This window comes from Lepidochelys kempii, chromosome 4 (assembly GCF_965140285.1).
Source record: "Lepidochelys kempii isolate rLepKem1 chromosome 4, rLepKem1.hap1, whole genome shotgun sequence".
NCBI classification, from domain to species: domain Eukaryota; kingdom Metazoa; phylum Chordata; order Testudines; family Cheloniidae; genus Lepidochelys; species Lepidochelys kempii.
The window spans coordinates 80,040,098-80,055,685 of NC_136383.1; the positions used below are offsets into that span (position 1 = coordinate 80,040,098).

Below are 15,588 nucleotides of genomic sequence, written 5' to 3' on the forward strand. Positions count from 1 at the left end.
CCATGGATTTGTGCTGGTCCAGCTTTTCTAAATAGTCCTGAAGCAGGGCCAGTCATCTCCTCCCCATATTGTGCTTCCCAGTGCAGTAGTCTGGGAGCTGACCTTGTTCATGAAGATAGAGGCAAAAAAAGCATTGAGTACATTAGCTTTTTCCACATCCTCTATCACTAGGTTGCCTCCCCCATTCAGTAAGGGGCCCACACTTTCGCTGACCTTCTTGTCGCTAACATACCTGTAGAAACCCTTCTTGTTACTCTTAACATCCCTAGCAAGCTGCAACTCCAGGTGTGATTTAGCCTTCCTGATTTCACTCCTGCATGGCTGAGCAATATTTTTATACTCCTCCCTGATCATTTGTCTAAGCTTCCACTTCCCGTAAGCTTCTTTTTTGTGTTTAAAATCAGCAAGGATTTCAAGCTGGTCGCCTGCCGTATTTACTATTCATTCTACACATCGGGATGGTTTGTCCCTGCAACCTCAATAAGGATTCTTTAAAATACAGCCAGCTCTCCTGGACTCCTTTCCCCCTAATGTTATTCTCCCAGGGGATCCTGCCCATCAGTTCCCTGAGGGAGTCAAAGTCTGCTTTTCTGAAGTCCAGGGTCCGTATTCTGCTGCTCTCCTTTCTTCCTTGTGTCAAGATCCTGAACTCGACCATCTCATGGTCACTGCCTCCCAGGTTCCCATCCACTTTTGCTTCCCCTACTAATTCTTCCCTGTTTGTGAGCAGCAGGTCAAGAAGAGCTCTGCCCCTGCTTGGTTCCTCCAGCACTTGCACCAGGACATTGTCCCCTACACTTTCCAAAAACTTCCTGGATAGCTTGTGCACTGCTGTATTGCTCTCCCAGCAGATATCTAAGTGATTGAAGTCCCCCATGAGAACCAGGGCCTGTGATCTAGTAACTTCTGTTATTTGTCTGAAAAAAGCCTTGTACACGTCATCCCCCTGGTCTGGTGGTCTATAGCAGGCTCCCACTACGACATCACCCTTGTTACTCACCCTTCTAACTTAATCCAGAGACTCTAAGGTTTCTCTGCAGTTTCATAATGGAGCTCTGAGCAGTCATACTGCTCCCTTACATACAAAGCAACTCCCCCACCTTTTTTTCCCTGCCTGTCCTTCCTGAATAGTTTTTTATCCATCCATGACAGTACTCTAGTTATGTGAGTTATCCCACTAAGTCTGTTATTCCAATCACATCATAATTTCTTGACTATGCCAGGACTTCCAGTTCTCCCTGCTTGTTTCCCAGGCTTCTTGCATTCGTGTGTAGGCATTTAAGATAACTCGCTGATTGTCCTGTTTTCTCAGTATGAGGCAGGAGTCCTCCCCTCTTGCACTCTCCTGCTCGTGCTTCCTCCTGGTATCCCACTTCTCCATTTACTTCAGGGCTTTGGTCTCCTTCCCTCGGTGAACCTAGTTTAAAGCCCTTCTCACTAGGTTATCCAGCCTGCTTCATGGCTAAACCCGATGGAGCTCATGTGCTTCGAGCAGGTTAAAGAGGTCCTACTTGGTAGCAGGTAACCCTCCACCAGGGTGATTTACCTGGCCAAGCAGAAGAGAGTTGTAATCTAGTGTTCTCAGGGTCACGCTCTCTGTGATAGGCACCCATACCGGTTACTCATTGGTTATTCTGGACTACCTACTGCACTTAAAACTGCAAGGCCTCTTGGTATCATCTCTCAAGGTACATCTGGCAGCCATTTCTTCCTTCCACCTGGGAGCGGCCAGCCATGCTGTCTTCACTAACCCAATGGTCAGTCGTTTCCTGAAAGGCCTGGACAGGCTATACCCGCAGGTTAAGAAACCAGTCCTGGCGTGGAATCTCAACCTGGTCCTTTCCAGACTAATGGGCCCCCATCTGAACCCTTGGTGACTTGTTCGCTGCACTACCTGTCATGGAAGGTGGCCTTCCTAGTCACAATCACCTCAGCAAGAGAGTGTTCGAGCTTAAAGCTCTAGCCTCTGACCCTCCCTACACCGTTTTCTGTAAAGACAACATGCAACTTAGACTGCACCCAGCCTTTCTCCCAAAGATTGTGTCCGAATTCCACTCCAACCAGTACATTTTTCTACCAGTCTTTTACCCTAAGCCTCACATGGATAGTCGAGAACAAAGGCTCCACTCCCTAGATGTTCAATGAGCGCTAGCCTTTTACATTGAATGCAGAAAGCCTTTCCGTAAATTGAATCAGTTTTTCATGGCAGTGGAAGACCGGATGAAAGGCCTCCCAGACTCATCGCAGAGGATTTCATCATGGATCATGTCCTGTATCCAGGCATGCTATGATTTGGCAAAAGTGCTGGCTCCTGAACTAATGGCACGTTCCACAAGAGCGCAGACCTCCTCGGCAGAGATCCTGATCCAGGAGATCTGCAAGGCGACGTGGTCCTCGGTTCACACTTTCACGTCTCATTACGTGATTACCCAGTACGCCAGAGAGTATGCAGCATTTGGAAGAGAGGCGCTCCAATCAGTGATTCCATTAACTCCAACCCCACCGCCTACATAAGGCTTGGGAGTCATCTAATTGGACTCGATATGAGCAAGCACTCGAAAAAGAAAAACGGTTACTCACCTTCTCATAACTGTTCTTCGAGATATGTTGCTCATATCTATTCCAAACTCTCCCGCCTTCCCCTCTGTCAGAGTAACTGGCAAGAAGGAACTGAACAGGCGGTGGATCAGCAGGGACCTATATTCACTGCCATGGAGGCGCCACTCCAGGGGGCTCCACAGCCAACCTGGCAGGTGCTGCTAGGGCAGGGGTGTGCAAACCTTTTGGCCTGAGGGCCACATCGGGATTGCGAAATGGTATGGAGGGCCTCCCCAAACAGCCTGGCCTCTCCCCCCCTCACTTCCCGCCCCCTGACTGACCCCCTCAGAATCCTCAACCCCCCTGCTCCTTGTCCCCTGACTGCCCCCTCCCAGGACCTGCCCGCCCCTAACCACGCCCCAGGACCCCACCCCCTATTCAACCCCCCCTGCTCCCTGTCCCTTGACTGCCCCGACCCCTATCCACACCCCTGCCCCCTGACAGGCCCCCCGGAACCCCCGACCCATCAAGACTTCTTGTCCCCTGACCACCCCCACCCCCCTGGGAGCCCCGTCCCTCACTGCCCCCCCAAGGACCCCACCCCCTGCTCCCTGTCTCCTGACCGACTCCCTCCCCGAACCTCCACCCCATCCTACCACCCCCTGTCCTCTGACTGCCCCCCGGGACCTCCTGTCCCCCCGCCCCCTTACCATGATGCTCAGAGTGGCAGAACAGGCTTATTGGAAAGCCTGGGAGGTGGACGGGTGCAAGCCGTGCTGCCTGCACGGCGGCATGCCTGTGGGGGAGAGGGAACAGCGGGGGAGGGGCTGGGGTCGAGCCTCTCTGGCAGGGAGCTCAGGGGCCGGGCAGGACAGTCCCACGGGACGGATGTGGCCCACGGCCCGTAGTTTGCCCACCTCTGAGCTAGGGGAAAAACTTAGACAACTGTGCATGCAGCATGCGCGCACACCTAATGGAATGGATATAAGCAACACATTTCGAAGAAGAACAGTTACAAGGTGAGTAACCATTTAATCGTTGGAGTTATTTTGTTACAATTGCAGGTACACATTTTTCAACTGCTGGTGTGATTTAAAAAAAAAATTCATGGTGTTTGTTGACACCGAAGACCTCAAATGAAGGACTAGAACTAAGTCTCTCTGCTGCTAAGGATTTCCACACACAGTGGAAGCTTGTGTGCTGAAAGAGTATTCACTGCACAGGTTTGAATGGCTGTAAATCAATGCAAATTAGTACCTCCCTGGGGCTCTTGTTATCCTTAAGCTACCTCTGTGCGATAATCCATGCAGGAGGTTGTGATGTCAAATAGCTCAAGCGAGGCTCAGTCTCTTTATTAAGCTCTCAACTAGTAAGACCTGACCTCACAAGTATCAAGTGCTAGTACAAACTTCTGGCACACACAAACATGTTTCACATGTCGTTCTCTGACCATGTACCTCTGGAGAAAGAAAGATGTAATTTCACTGTCTTATGACCTCCCACTCAGGATCTGCTTTCTTTCCCTGAAAAGAGGTGCATGTTAAATTGCTTCTACCCTGCAGAGGTTACCTGCATGGGAACCTCTCCCAAGGTATGGTCTAGAGTTGCTCTTGGGCTCTCTGATATTATTAGCTAAGACAAAAATAAAGGAGACTAAGCCTATTTCAAGGGAAGTATACATCATTTAGTAGTCTCCTGTGTGGTTCTGTTTTACAAAGATTTCAAGGATATTCAGACTAACTAAATCTTCCTCTCACCTTCCCACACACATACACATGCAAAGACGGTTCTTTATGGAAACTGAAACATTCTCTGTTGCTACCCCATCTCTACATGTTTGCTGTCCAGTATTTCATTTGTATATCTTGTAGGAAACTCACATCCACAGAAACAATCATCTGATTTTTGCTGGACGTCATTTTCCTAATGAAGTACAGTGGTGTATATTTTCCTTCTGACTGTATGCAGAACTAAATTTCTGTGGTTTACTTTAGTTTACTTTTAAAAAAATTATGAAGTATCAGAAAAAGGAAAAAGAAAAGGAGACCTTTACATTTGTATTAAAAATATATCTGAAAACCAGAGGCCAATCTGAAAAAGATGTAATTAATTATTTTAAGTGTCCTAAAGTCAAAAGGACTTGAAATATATATACAGTACAATTTGGGTTGAATTATAGCTTTGCCCTGGGCTTGAAACAAAGAAGAGAGGGTTGCAGTGCCCTTGGAGCAGGCTGGAAGGCAGATTGTGAGTCTAACTCCAGGGTTTCCTCTTGCTCCAAGTGGGAAGTACACTGTGCCAGATCTTCATGAATCATACTCCCCTGGAGTGCTGTTGCAACTACAGTGGCCAGCATGTTGATGCAATGAAGCCAAGGCTCCGCCAGTTTCTTCCCTCATGGACAGTTGAGGGAATAATGGCTCTTTCCTATGGCTACTACACAGAGTGTGGGCACACCAGACAGGAGTGTAATGGGTTGCTTTATGTTGCATTACTCTGCTGCACATCCACGAATGCTAGGCCACAATATGGCCCTCTGTCATAATATAGAAACTTCTTTTTGGCTTGACTGTGTTGGCATACAAGAGTTGACAATTATACATTTTTTTCATTACTTTTTGCCTTTGATTTCTGCTGTCTCAATCAACTTCTCCGGAACCTACTCTGCTCTATTTAATATCAGTTTCTTGTAGGCAGCTGGGTTGCTTACAAGATTTTTAAGAAAGGTTAATTCAGGCTCTTGAGTAAACATTTTTTAACAGAAAAAGAATTTTGAAAGCAGACCAGAGACCTGTAAGAAACTGTTTAAAAGGCAAGACAGACACAGGGTGGGGGAAGGTGTGTATATATAACAAAAAGGATATGACAAAAGTTTATGTACAGTCATTTTCACTTTTCACATCACCCTCATTCTGTTTGTTTGTTTTTCACAGATTACCAAGGGAAAGAAAAAAAATTAAAGTAGAAAAATGTGAATGTAAAGCTAAACATTTAACAGGAAACTGGAAAGAAGGTGTAGTGTCTTTTAACAGATTATATTAAAATGTTTTAGATTTCAGATAAGTGGTGTCCCTTTAACATCATTGAAAGAAACCTAAACAGCTGACTGGGACATGTCTTTGGACAATCAGTGTCAAAGCCATGTTATATCTTTTATTTCAGATACTATCTGCAGTTTGTACATTGTGAAAGGTGCAGCTTTATTTTAAGTGTTCATATGCCTCAAAATAGCTTTGCTGTTTATGCAAAAGTAACATAGCTGGGGAATACTTTTTACACCTGTTGATCGACATCTGAAGAGTCCAGATAACAAACATCTATACTTAGCATCTTACTCTCCATCCAAAAATAAATACTTATGGCTCTACAGGGCTCTTAGCTTTAAAAAAAAGTATTTGTGCATAGTTGGTAGCATTAAGGTATCATGATTACTGGCTACAACATTCTTAAGCTAGTGGATAAAGGTTCTCACTTTTGAGTGAGACATAAGGGAAATATGTCAGGAACCACTGACACCATAGAGAAAAAAGAATGTAGCCTTTGGATTGCTCTGGAGAGTGCCACTTACATTTTAAATATATCTATATTTAGTTCCCTCAGACTGGAGTTCGGCAGAGACTGCAGGACAGAACTCCAATTTTTTCCCCTCCCTGCTATCTTCTAATTTAGGGTCTTTAATTCAGTCTGGAGTTGAAACCCTTCTTTCAAACCTTTCCCATACCTGTTTCCTCTAGTTTACATTACTGTTAAGTCTTTGACATTGAGTGGTGATACAATTAGATAAGATCACCTGCCAGATTTGTTTATGTCACTTGCAGACTCAGACCTTCTCTCAAAATAGCATCATGTCATGATGCAATGCCACTGAACTCCCCCAAAATGGTTTGGCATGAACTCATGTGCTTCAACTTTCTTTCAACTTGACAACCTTCATATGTACTTACTTGTTAGTTTTTCCAATTTGACACTCAAGTATATCTGGGCAGATAAGGAGAAGTGAGTTGCTGACCTGCTTTGAAATGCACCCTCCCACTTTTCTCTCTCCTCGCAAAGATGGAGGATTTTTGGCTGTAATGAAAATTTTTTGCTTTCTTTTCTCAGAGTACAAACCTGCGGATTTAGAAAGCTAATCTTTCCCCAGATTACACAGAAAAATAGAATCAATCATAGAAGTGTAGAGCGGAGGAGGTGTCAAAAGATCATATAATCCGTCCCCCAATACCGAGGCAGGATTTACTATACCTAGGCCATTTCTGACAGGTGTTTGTCTAACTTTCCACAACCAAATCTCTGTACAACTTTTCATGAGTAATGTACCCGAGTATTTGGTTTCTAATATCTAAACTATATTGTTAAATCTATTCACCTAAATTTGGGTTATTGCTGATTATGTGCTCTATGTATCATATGACTTTTAAAAACAAACTCTGTATTTGTGGATAATCGAAGCACTATATCCAGATGTACAGACATTCTTTTTCTGAACCTATGTATTATATACTTTTTTTAACATTAGCTTTAATAAAATTTTTTACTTAAACCATTTCTGACAGGTGTTTGTCTAACATGTTATTAAAAACCTCCAATTCCAGGGATTTCACAACTTCATTAGGTAACCTCTTCCAGGCCTTAACTATCATTAAAAAGATTTTCCTAATATTCAGGCACCCCAAATAAAATCCTCGGGACTTTAATCTCCACCATGCCTCAACAAATTGTAAATGTACTCTGCTGTACGGCTGCATATGCCATGCTTCTGATATTTCCTAGTTACTGGACATGCATGTTGTGGCACCCTGGTACCCCAATATTCACCACTGTCATGTAATTAGGATATATTTTGTGCAAAGTATGCCTTGTGAGGTGGTATTCTAAAAGTCTTCATCTGCTAGACATTAATATCTCATTGGATTGTATGTGCTATCGCCAAATGTGAATTTATGAAGTTTGGGTATGTATTTGTTACTGAAATATGTTATGAGGTTGAAAACACCTACAAGCAGCCTTTCAGGTACAACAGGAAAGAGGCCAAACAGTGTTAATGGCTTATTGAGGAAATGCACACAAACACAAGGATTACCCCAGGAACTGTGTACAGTAGAAACCTCTCAGAGATAGCACTACACAATGGGAACTGTTTGACCCAGGTCACAGCAAAAGAGCTTTTCGGCAAGTGGGAAGAAGATATAAAAGGGGGAAAATGACATCATGTGGGTACCCCACTCCCCTACATTAACACACCTGGAAACACCTGAGGAATAAAGACTGAACAGGGGGGAAGTGACGGGCCTAGGTAAACAGAATTTCTAGCCTGTGTATGTAATATTAAGCTCAGTTTGTGATATTGTTTATTTACTACAGGGATCGGCAACCTTTGGCACACTGCCCATCAGGGAAATCCACTGGTGGGCTGGGATGGTTTGTTTACCTGCAGCGACTGCAGGTTCGGCTGATCACAGCTCCCACTGGCCGCGGTTCACCATTCCAGGCCAATGCGGGCTGCGGGAAGTGGCGTGGGCTGAGGGATATGCTGACTGCCGCTTCCTGCAGCCCCCATTGGCCTGGAACAGTGAACTGCGGCCAGCTGCAGCTGCGATCGGCTGAACCTGTGGACGCTGCAGGTAAACAAACTGTCCCAGCCTGCCAGCGGATTTCCCTGATTGGCCACGTGCCAAAAGTTGCCAATCCCTGATTTACTAGGTAATCTGCTTTGATCTGCAAAAAGAAAAGGAGTACTTGTGGCACCTTAGAGACTAACCAATTTATTAGAGCATAAGCTTTCGTGAGCTACAGCTCACTTCATCAGATGCATATCGTGGAAACTGCAGCAGACTTTATATATCACTAACCAATTTATTAGAGCATAAGCTTTCGTGAGCTACAGCTCACTTCATCAGATGCATAGCGTGGAAACTGCAGCAGACTTTATATATCTATATAGATATATAAAGTCTGCTGCAGTTTCCACGCTATGCATCTGATGAAGTGAGCTGTAGCTCACGAAAGCTTATGCTCTAATAAATTGGTTAGTCTCTAAGGTGCCACAAGTACTCCTTTTCTTTTTGCGAATACAGACTAACACGGCTGTTACTCTGAAACCTGCTTTGATCTGTTTGCTGTCACTTATTATCACTTAAAATCTATCGTTTTGTAGTTAATAAATTTATTTTGTTTTTTAATCCAAACCAGTGTGTGTTTGACTAAGGTGTCCAGGGAAAATCTCAGCTTGGTTACCACAAGTGTGCATGGTCCTTTTCACTTTGAGGGAGAGGTGGACCGGGTGTTAAACCCATGTACTGGCCAGATTTGACCAGGGCAGGACGGTACTGCTCTGGGGTCCTAAACTGAGAGGATGGTGGTTAGAGAGTCTGCATGTGACTGCAGAGGGGTATGTCCCTACCTGTATGAATGCTGGTGAAAGTGGAAGCTTGGAGGGCTTTGCAACTTGTCACAGCAGCACAGTGTGAGAGGGAGCCCCGGGTGGTGGGTTACAGAGCTCAGTGATAACAGGTGGCACCCCGGGGGGAACCCGTTACACATACTTTCTTTCATTTCATACCAGAAAGGCAAAATACAAAATCTTGATTATATAGATTTATTTCTACTTTCAATTTTTATTAATAAAGAAATGAACATTACAAACAATGATTTTAAAACCTAGATTACATTAAAGCTTCTCAGAATGATATGTATTCCTTGCGTTCTCGCTTTCAAAAGAAAATTTAAATTTACTTTACAGAATTTCATTAATGGAAATAAGTAATAATACATATAGTCTTCCTGGTGCTTTGGAAGCACTATTTTTGGTGTTTTAAAATTAATTAAAGATGCATCTTTATTTAAAAAGGCATATTGTGCATAGTTTGTATATACAGACTCTTGTTATATTTAATATGTGGTGACATGGACAAATTTTATAAACATATTTAAATTTTGAAATACACCTTTACCCCGATATAACGCGACCCGATATAACACAAATTCGGATATAACGCAGTAAAGCAGCACTCTGGGAGGGCGGGGCTGCGCGCTCCAGTGGGTCAAAGCAAGTTCGATATAATGCGGTTTCACCTATAACGCGGTAAGATTTTTTGGCTCCCGAGGACAGCGTTGTATCGGGGTAGAAGTGCAGTACATTAAAGAACCTTGAGAATTGTTGAAATACACAGGCATTAGGTTTCAGATTTCAAGATGCAACTTTATTGGGGTTTTAGTATGTGTTTAAAACATGCACACTATATTATTTTGATTCAGTGTTCTGCATGTTTTGAGATCTTATGGTAGAATGGGAAAAATATTTAGGGGTTTTCTGTACTCAGTTTTTCATGTCTCTGCTATGTTTGTATGCTTGATATGAAAGTTTTTAATTTCTTATAGCATAAGTTGTATTTAAATACAGTCATAAGCAATTTACTATGGTTTTGATACTTACTGTAAACACTAAGGCTCAGTTTTTCATATAGGTGTGCACCTAAGTGTGCATGGACTTGTACACATACCTATTGGAGGCACATAGTTCTTCAGATGCACATGTGCAGAGTTGTGTACCTACACATACCTATAAATGCACACAAGATACAGACTTGCCATGCACATTGGAAGATAGGTGTGACTAAAACTGGCATGAGCAAAAGTGCATACATATTTAGACATATGCCTGTTTGAAAATTTGGTCCTTAGTGAATTTCAGAAAATGCTCAGCTGTGAGTATTTTCTTTGGCATTCAGCAAGTACTTAGTGTAGGATCTTTCCGTGGCATATTTTAATTCTCAGTAATTATAAATGCTGCCAAAGTTTAAAGTTACCAAATCTAATTTCATTATGACCATACCTGCTCATTTCTGCTATTTGTGTGTGTGTTTGCCTTTTCATGTCTCCATCAGAATTTCATGGTAAGTGAAGCAAGTCACACTCTCATTGTAGTTTGCACTCAGCCGTTCACTGAAATAATATGGGACATTCATTCTACTCCACTATAAGCAAGCTTCACTGTGCTTGCTGTTCTATTTATATAAAATTAATATCAGTGTTGTATTACATTTGTTGCACCAGTAGGTGTAAATAAATAGACTCTCAAATATCAAAGTAAGGAAAGCAAAGCTTGTTTTTGTGGCATAGGGTAATGATAGTTGAATGATTTTATGGCTGACGCAGACATGGATAACTGCAGTTTGGTAGTATAGGTGTAAAATCCCTGATTTTTTAGTGGACTGACCTTTGAGGGATTGAGTTATAGAAGTGGCTGGTGCTCAAGCCATCTCGGAATCAGACTAATCGTTACTATATTTGTGCAAAAATTTAGTTTATGTTGAAACAAATTCTAAACAAAAATATATTGATTTCACAATTCTATGTACTGTATTTGCTATATAAGCACTCAACTGTTTAAAGTTATTTTTATCCAGTACAATATGTCATACAAAACTTTACTGCCTTATACTTCATTAAATTACACTGGCATATTCAAAGATAATTACTTTGCAAAATGTTACTGTTATATATGCTATTGCTGGCTAATGAGGCTTCTGCATCACTCCCACTCCAAAAGAAAATGTTTAAAAACTGCTACTTTGGATTAAGGCAGTAAGTTCAGTCAGTTGTATTGCTGCTCTAAGTTGTTAATGTCTTTTTGTGTGCATGCATGTGTGTCTGTTAGCATAGGACTAGCACTTCGGATAAATGGTAACTGCTTCATATCCGTCTGGTGGCCTCATGCGGGCTCGCGCATGAGTTTCACAGTATAATTGTCCCTCCACAAAGAAGTAGCCCTTTTGTTTGAGGTTGATATTGCAGTCAGAGCACACAAAGCATTCTGGGTGCCGGTACTTGTCACGTGCCTTCACCACTGTACCACTGTTTATGAAAATAAAGAAGAGAAAACTAAATTAGTAGAGGAGAATAAATTTAGAATAAAACAGAAATGCATGGCAACATGACATATAAAATAAATACTGTTTCTCTACTGTAGGGGGCTTGTTGGTAATGCCCGCGGAGTTATGTCATGTTCTTCCAAGTGCTAGGAAAATATTCTAAAGCTGGAAGTTGATTCTGAGCAGACCTTTTCCTGTGTAAATATAAAATGCCATCTGGAAGTCTCAGTACTCCACTGGAAGATCAGTACTTCAAAGACCACTGCCTCTTTCATCATCCGATGAAGTGAGCTGTAGCTCACGAAAGCTTATGCTCAAATAAATTTGTTAGTCTCTAAGGTGCCACAAGTACTCCTTTTCTTTTTGCGGATACAGACTAACACGGCTACTACTCTGAAACCTGCCCCTTTCAACTATCACATACAGTATAATGTACCCCAGCAGCAAGGGAGTGAAAAAAGGTTTAGAAAACAATTCCTCTGACTTAGCCTCCAAGACATGAGTTCAGGATTCTCTGTATTCCTGTTTGAAATTATTGACACCATTGAATTGGGAGTTGGGTACCTTACTCCATTAGGCAGCTTTGAGAATCCCAGCCTGAAACAGTACAGGCTATGCAGCTGCTCTTTTCAGTATCTGTGTTAATGATTGAGTGTGGCAAGAGGTACCAAGAAGCTTGAACTCAGGCCTCTGCAAGTGAAAAATAAGTTATATTTGAAAAGTGAGCTGAATGTCCTGAAAATGTTTAAGACATTATGTTAATGATTTTGGATGGTTTATTTTTTTTAAGCTTTTCAATGCACCTGCAATTTTTTTGATTTCTCTAAAATTACAAACAGAAAATTCCGTAGAAAATCGGCCTGTATTTTGTAATCCCTTTTGAAGATTTATGCTATAGCTATAACTTTATGAAAATTAAGAAAAAACAACTTACACAATGCCATTCCCACATTTGTCGCACAATGGCACTTTTTGTACACTTCCTGCACCTGAAGGCATATTTGTTACCGGTGCCCTCACACTCCTTGTACCAACGGGACGTCCATCTGAGAAACAGAATGTTCTCATTTATTTACAGTATAACACAGAAGCATCTGGCTATAACTAAATGCTTGCTTGAGTGTATCTACTTTATACTGATTTATAAGGAAGGCCCTGCTTGAATTGCAGGATGATTGTCAAAAAATTGCAGCTGAGTTCCAGACAAGCCATGAAAAACTGTGGAAAAGTAATAATGGACCTTATTATTTGTGGTAATAAAGTCCATTATTATTTTTCTGCGATTTTCCGTTGTCAGCTATCAGGCGCTGAAAGCGGCGGCCCCCTACTGTCAAAATTGTGATGGAAGCCTAATATTGCAGAATCTGCAATTTCTGAAATATCGCAAGTTAAGTAGGATCTTATTTATAAGCTTTTCCTTTCATTAAGTAAAGTTAGAGTTTCTCTATACAAGGACCTTTACAATAACCTTTTTTTAATTTTGAGGGGCCAAATCTTGCATCATCAAAGTTAGTGGGAATATTGCTATTAACTTCAGTGGGAGTAGGATTGGCCCTGAGTGTTGTTCTGCATTAAAGTCAGCTAATGAAAAGATTACTTGTCATTAAGGCTACGATTTAGTCATGGGTATTTTTAGTAAAAGTCATGGACAGGTCACGGGCAATAGTGACTTTTACTAAAAATACCCTTAACTAAATCTTACCTGGGGGGAGGGGCAGCCCAAGGCCCCGCTGCCACCGCTCTGGGCAGGGAGTGACCTGGTGCCCCGCTGCCACTGCTCCGGGCAGGGGGCGTCCGGGGCCCTGCTGCTGCGACTCTGGACATGGGGTAGCCCGTGGCCCTGCTGCCGCGGTTCTAGGCCGGGGCGGCCTGGGGCACTGCTGCTGTTCCTGGGCCACTGCTCCAGGACAGCACCCAGGACCAGTTGCCTGGGGACCCTGGGCCCAGACCAGCTGCTCGCGTGGCCCTGGGGTCAGCCGCACCAGCCGCTGCAGCTGGGGAAGTCATGGAGGTCCCGGAAAGTCACGGAATCCGTGATCTCCACCTCCACTCTGGGTGGTCCGGGGCCCTGCTGCCACTGCTTTGGGCTGGGGGGCGGCCCGGGGCCCATGAAAGACTCGCAGCCTTACTTGTTGTTTATAGAGTTAACCTTCAGATTCATTCTGAACGATTGATAACACAATATGAATAAAAAGTCATATCAAAATTTAAACAAAAATCTATTATGACATTATACGTCTTTTCTTGTAAACTGTTAAATTTAGATTAATTTTGTTTAAATTCTGCTTTTTATATTTAGTACAGGTATAATAAAACTGTCAGAATTTCATAATGCTCTTTTCCTATCTGCTTTATTGTTAAAAACTCATCAATTATAGTATTTTTGATAGAGTATAATTATGGGAGAATGCAAGTGCAAACGGTATTCTCTTCAACCAGTTTTCTAGCATCATTTTGTTTTTTATTTAGAAGTGTGTGTGAGAGAAGAAACTTAATTGAGGAAAGAGTTTAAAATTCTTCCCACTTCTTTTCCTGGTTTAGAAAGAGATGGACAATTTTCTTTTCCTGTTTCAGTGGTATTTTTATCTCACCCCAAAACTTTTCTCATGCAACATTTTTATCATTCAGTCAAAACATTTTTGCACATTATCAGTCTTAAAAAACCTGACAAGAGATTCTGAAAAATGTGGTTGATAAATGGAAGTCTTAAGACTAGTTAATTGTCATAGCACATGTTAAATATTTAATAAAAGGGGTAAAGTAGCAAAATGTGAAATTGAATTTTATAGCTCTAATCCTTGTATATCTTCTTTTCAGGTTTTCCCCTTTCAACACATGTAAAAAATAAAGAGTGCTGTGAACAGATATATACAGTAAATTGCTGCTAACCAGAATCCTCGGAGACTAAATCCTGGAGCACCTTAAATGAGCCAGATTGACGTGGTTGACTGGGCCCTTCCGGATTGTCATGCAGCATCCTGTACACATCAGATTGAGGTACAGAGGTTGGTACTGGTTCACTGCAACATGAACAAGGGATGAGCAGGTAAAGAGAGTTAACCAATATAACTTTAAAGCAGTAGAGCTACTGGACATGAGTATGATTCAATAAACAAAGTTATGATAAAAATCAGTTTACAGAATCATTGAATAGACCTTTCCCCCCTGACTAGATTGGCATGCTTTGTACAGTGGTGAAGTTCTGATATATCTTTCTTAATTTAAATACATATTCCTGTTATTGCTGCACAGTATTCTCATAAGCAAAGTTCTCATTTTACAAATAAATATCAAAGTTTAATTCAAGCTCAGAAAAGTGACTTTTAAAAGGGCACCTTCTGATTAATCAACATATCCAAAGACTGTGTCTTTGAGTCCGATTTCTGCACTTTACTGATAAATCCAGTTTTAGTACTATTAGCCCAGTAGAGCAAATACAATCAGGGGAGAGTAACCTGGATTTCATATAAGTGCTAATTATTATTATTATTCATAATATTTATTATTTACTATTCTGTTCTGCCTCATGCCTCAGTTACATTTAGAATGCAAAATCTTTATTACTGCTGATGCTGAAAAGTCAGAACTTAGCTTGATTTTCAGATCCTAGGTTGAGTTTATGGGACTGACAGTTAGAAAAGTCATCTCTTGATTTATAAATTTAAAAAATTATATGTAGAAGTCTAGCTAGAGAATAAATATGACACCTCGGGAAGTTATTTTTACAGTAACTTTTCTGGCTATAGTTGCATTGGAAATGGGCCCTTACTTGTCTTTACCCTCAAAACAGCTGCAGCCAAGTCACCAGTTGCTCTTTGACCTAATTTTCAGAATACCATTTTCAGGTCAAATAGCTTCAAGTGTAGTATTAAAACATGATATCACTCACACTATTAAGAAAGGTTTGCAGAAATCTGAACAACCCAAACTTTCTGCAGGGCATCATCAGCCAATCACTAGTTAATATATTAATTGTTAAGATAATAGTAATTGTGATTTACTTAACTTACATTCATAGGAAAAGACAATGAAACAAATGTTCCAGTGGCAAATGTTTAAAAGCCAAGCTTTATTAAATGGAAAATCTGTTGTTGTTTTTTTAAATTAAATAAAATTGTTGTGTTGCTTACTTTTTGTAGGTTTCAGAGTAACAACCGTGTTAGTCTGTATTCGCAAAAAG

The 15,588-nt window shown here is 41.7% G+C and overlaps 1 protein-coding gene across 2 annotated transcripts in view; it reads right to left on the bottom strand.

Annotated features, from left to right (window-relative positions):
* Window positions 1-9,247: 9,247 nt before the first annotated feature.
* Window positions 9,248-15,588, bottom strand: part of PDLIM3 (PDZ and LIM domain 3) — a 41,722-nt gene continuing 35,381 nt past the window's right edge. For both annotated transcript variants that reach the window (XM_073341853.1, XM_073341855.1), the window contains 3 exons: window positions 14,298-14,428; window positions 12,343-12,454; window positions 9,248-11,391 (listed from right to left, as the gene is read on the bottom strand). In XM_073341853.1, the coding sequence (XP_073197954.1) occupies window positions 11,202-11,391; window positions 12,343-12,454; window positions 14,298-14,428 (433 nt within the window). In that variant the 3' untranslated portion in view covers window positions 9,248-11,201. The remainder of the gene's footprint in view (window positions 11,392-12,342; window positions 12,455-14,297; window positions 14,429-15,588) is intronic.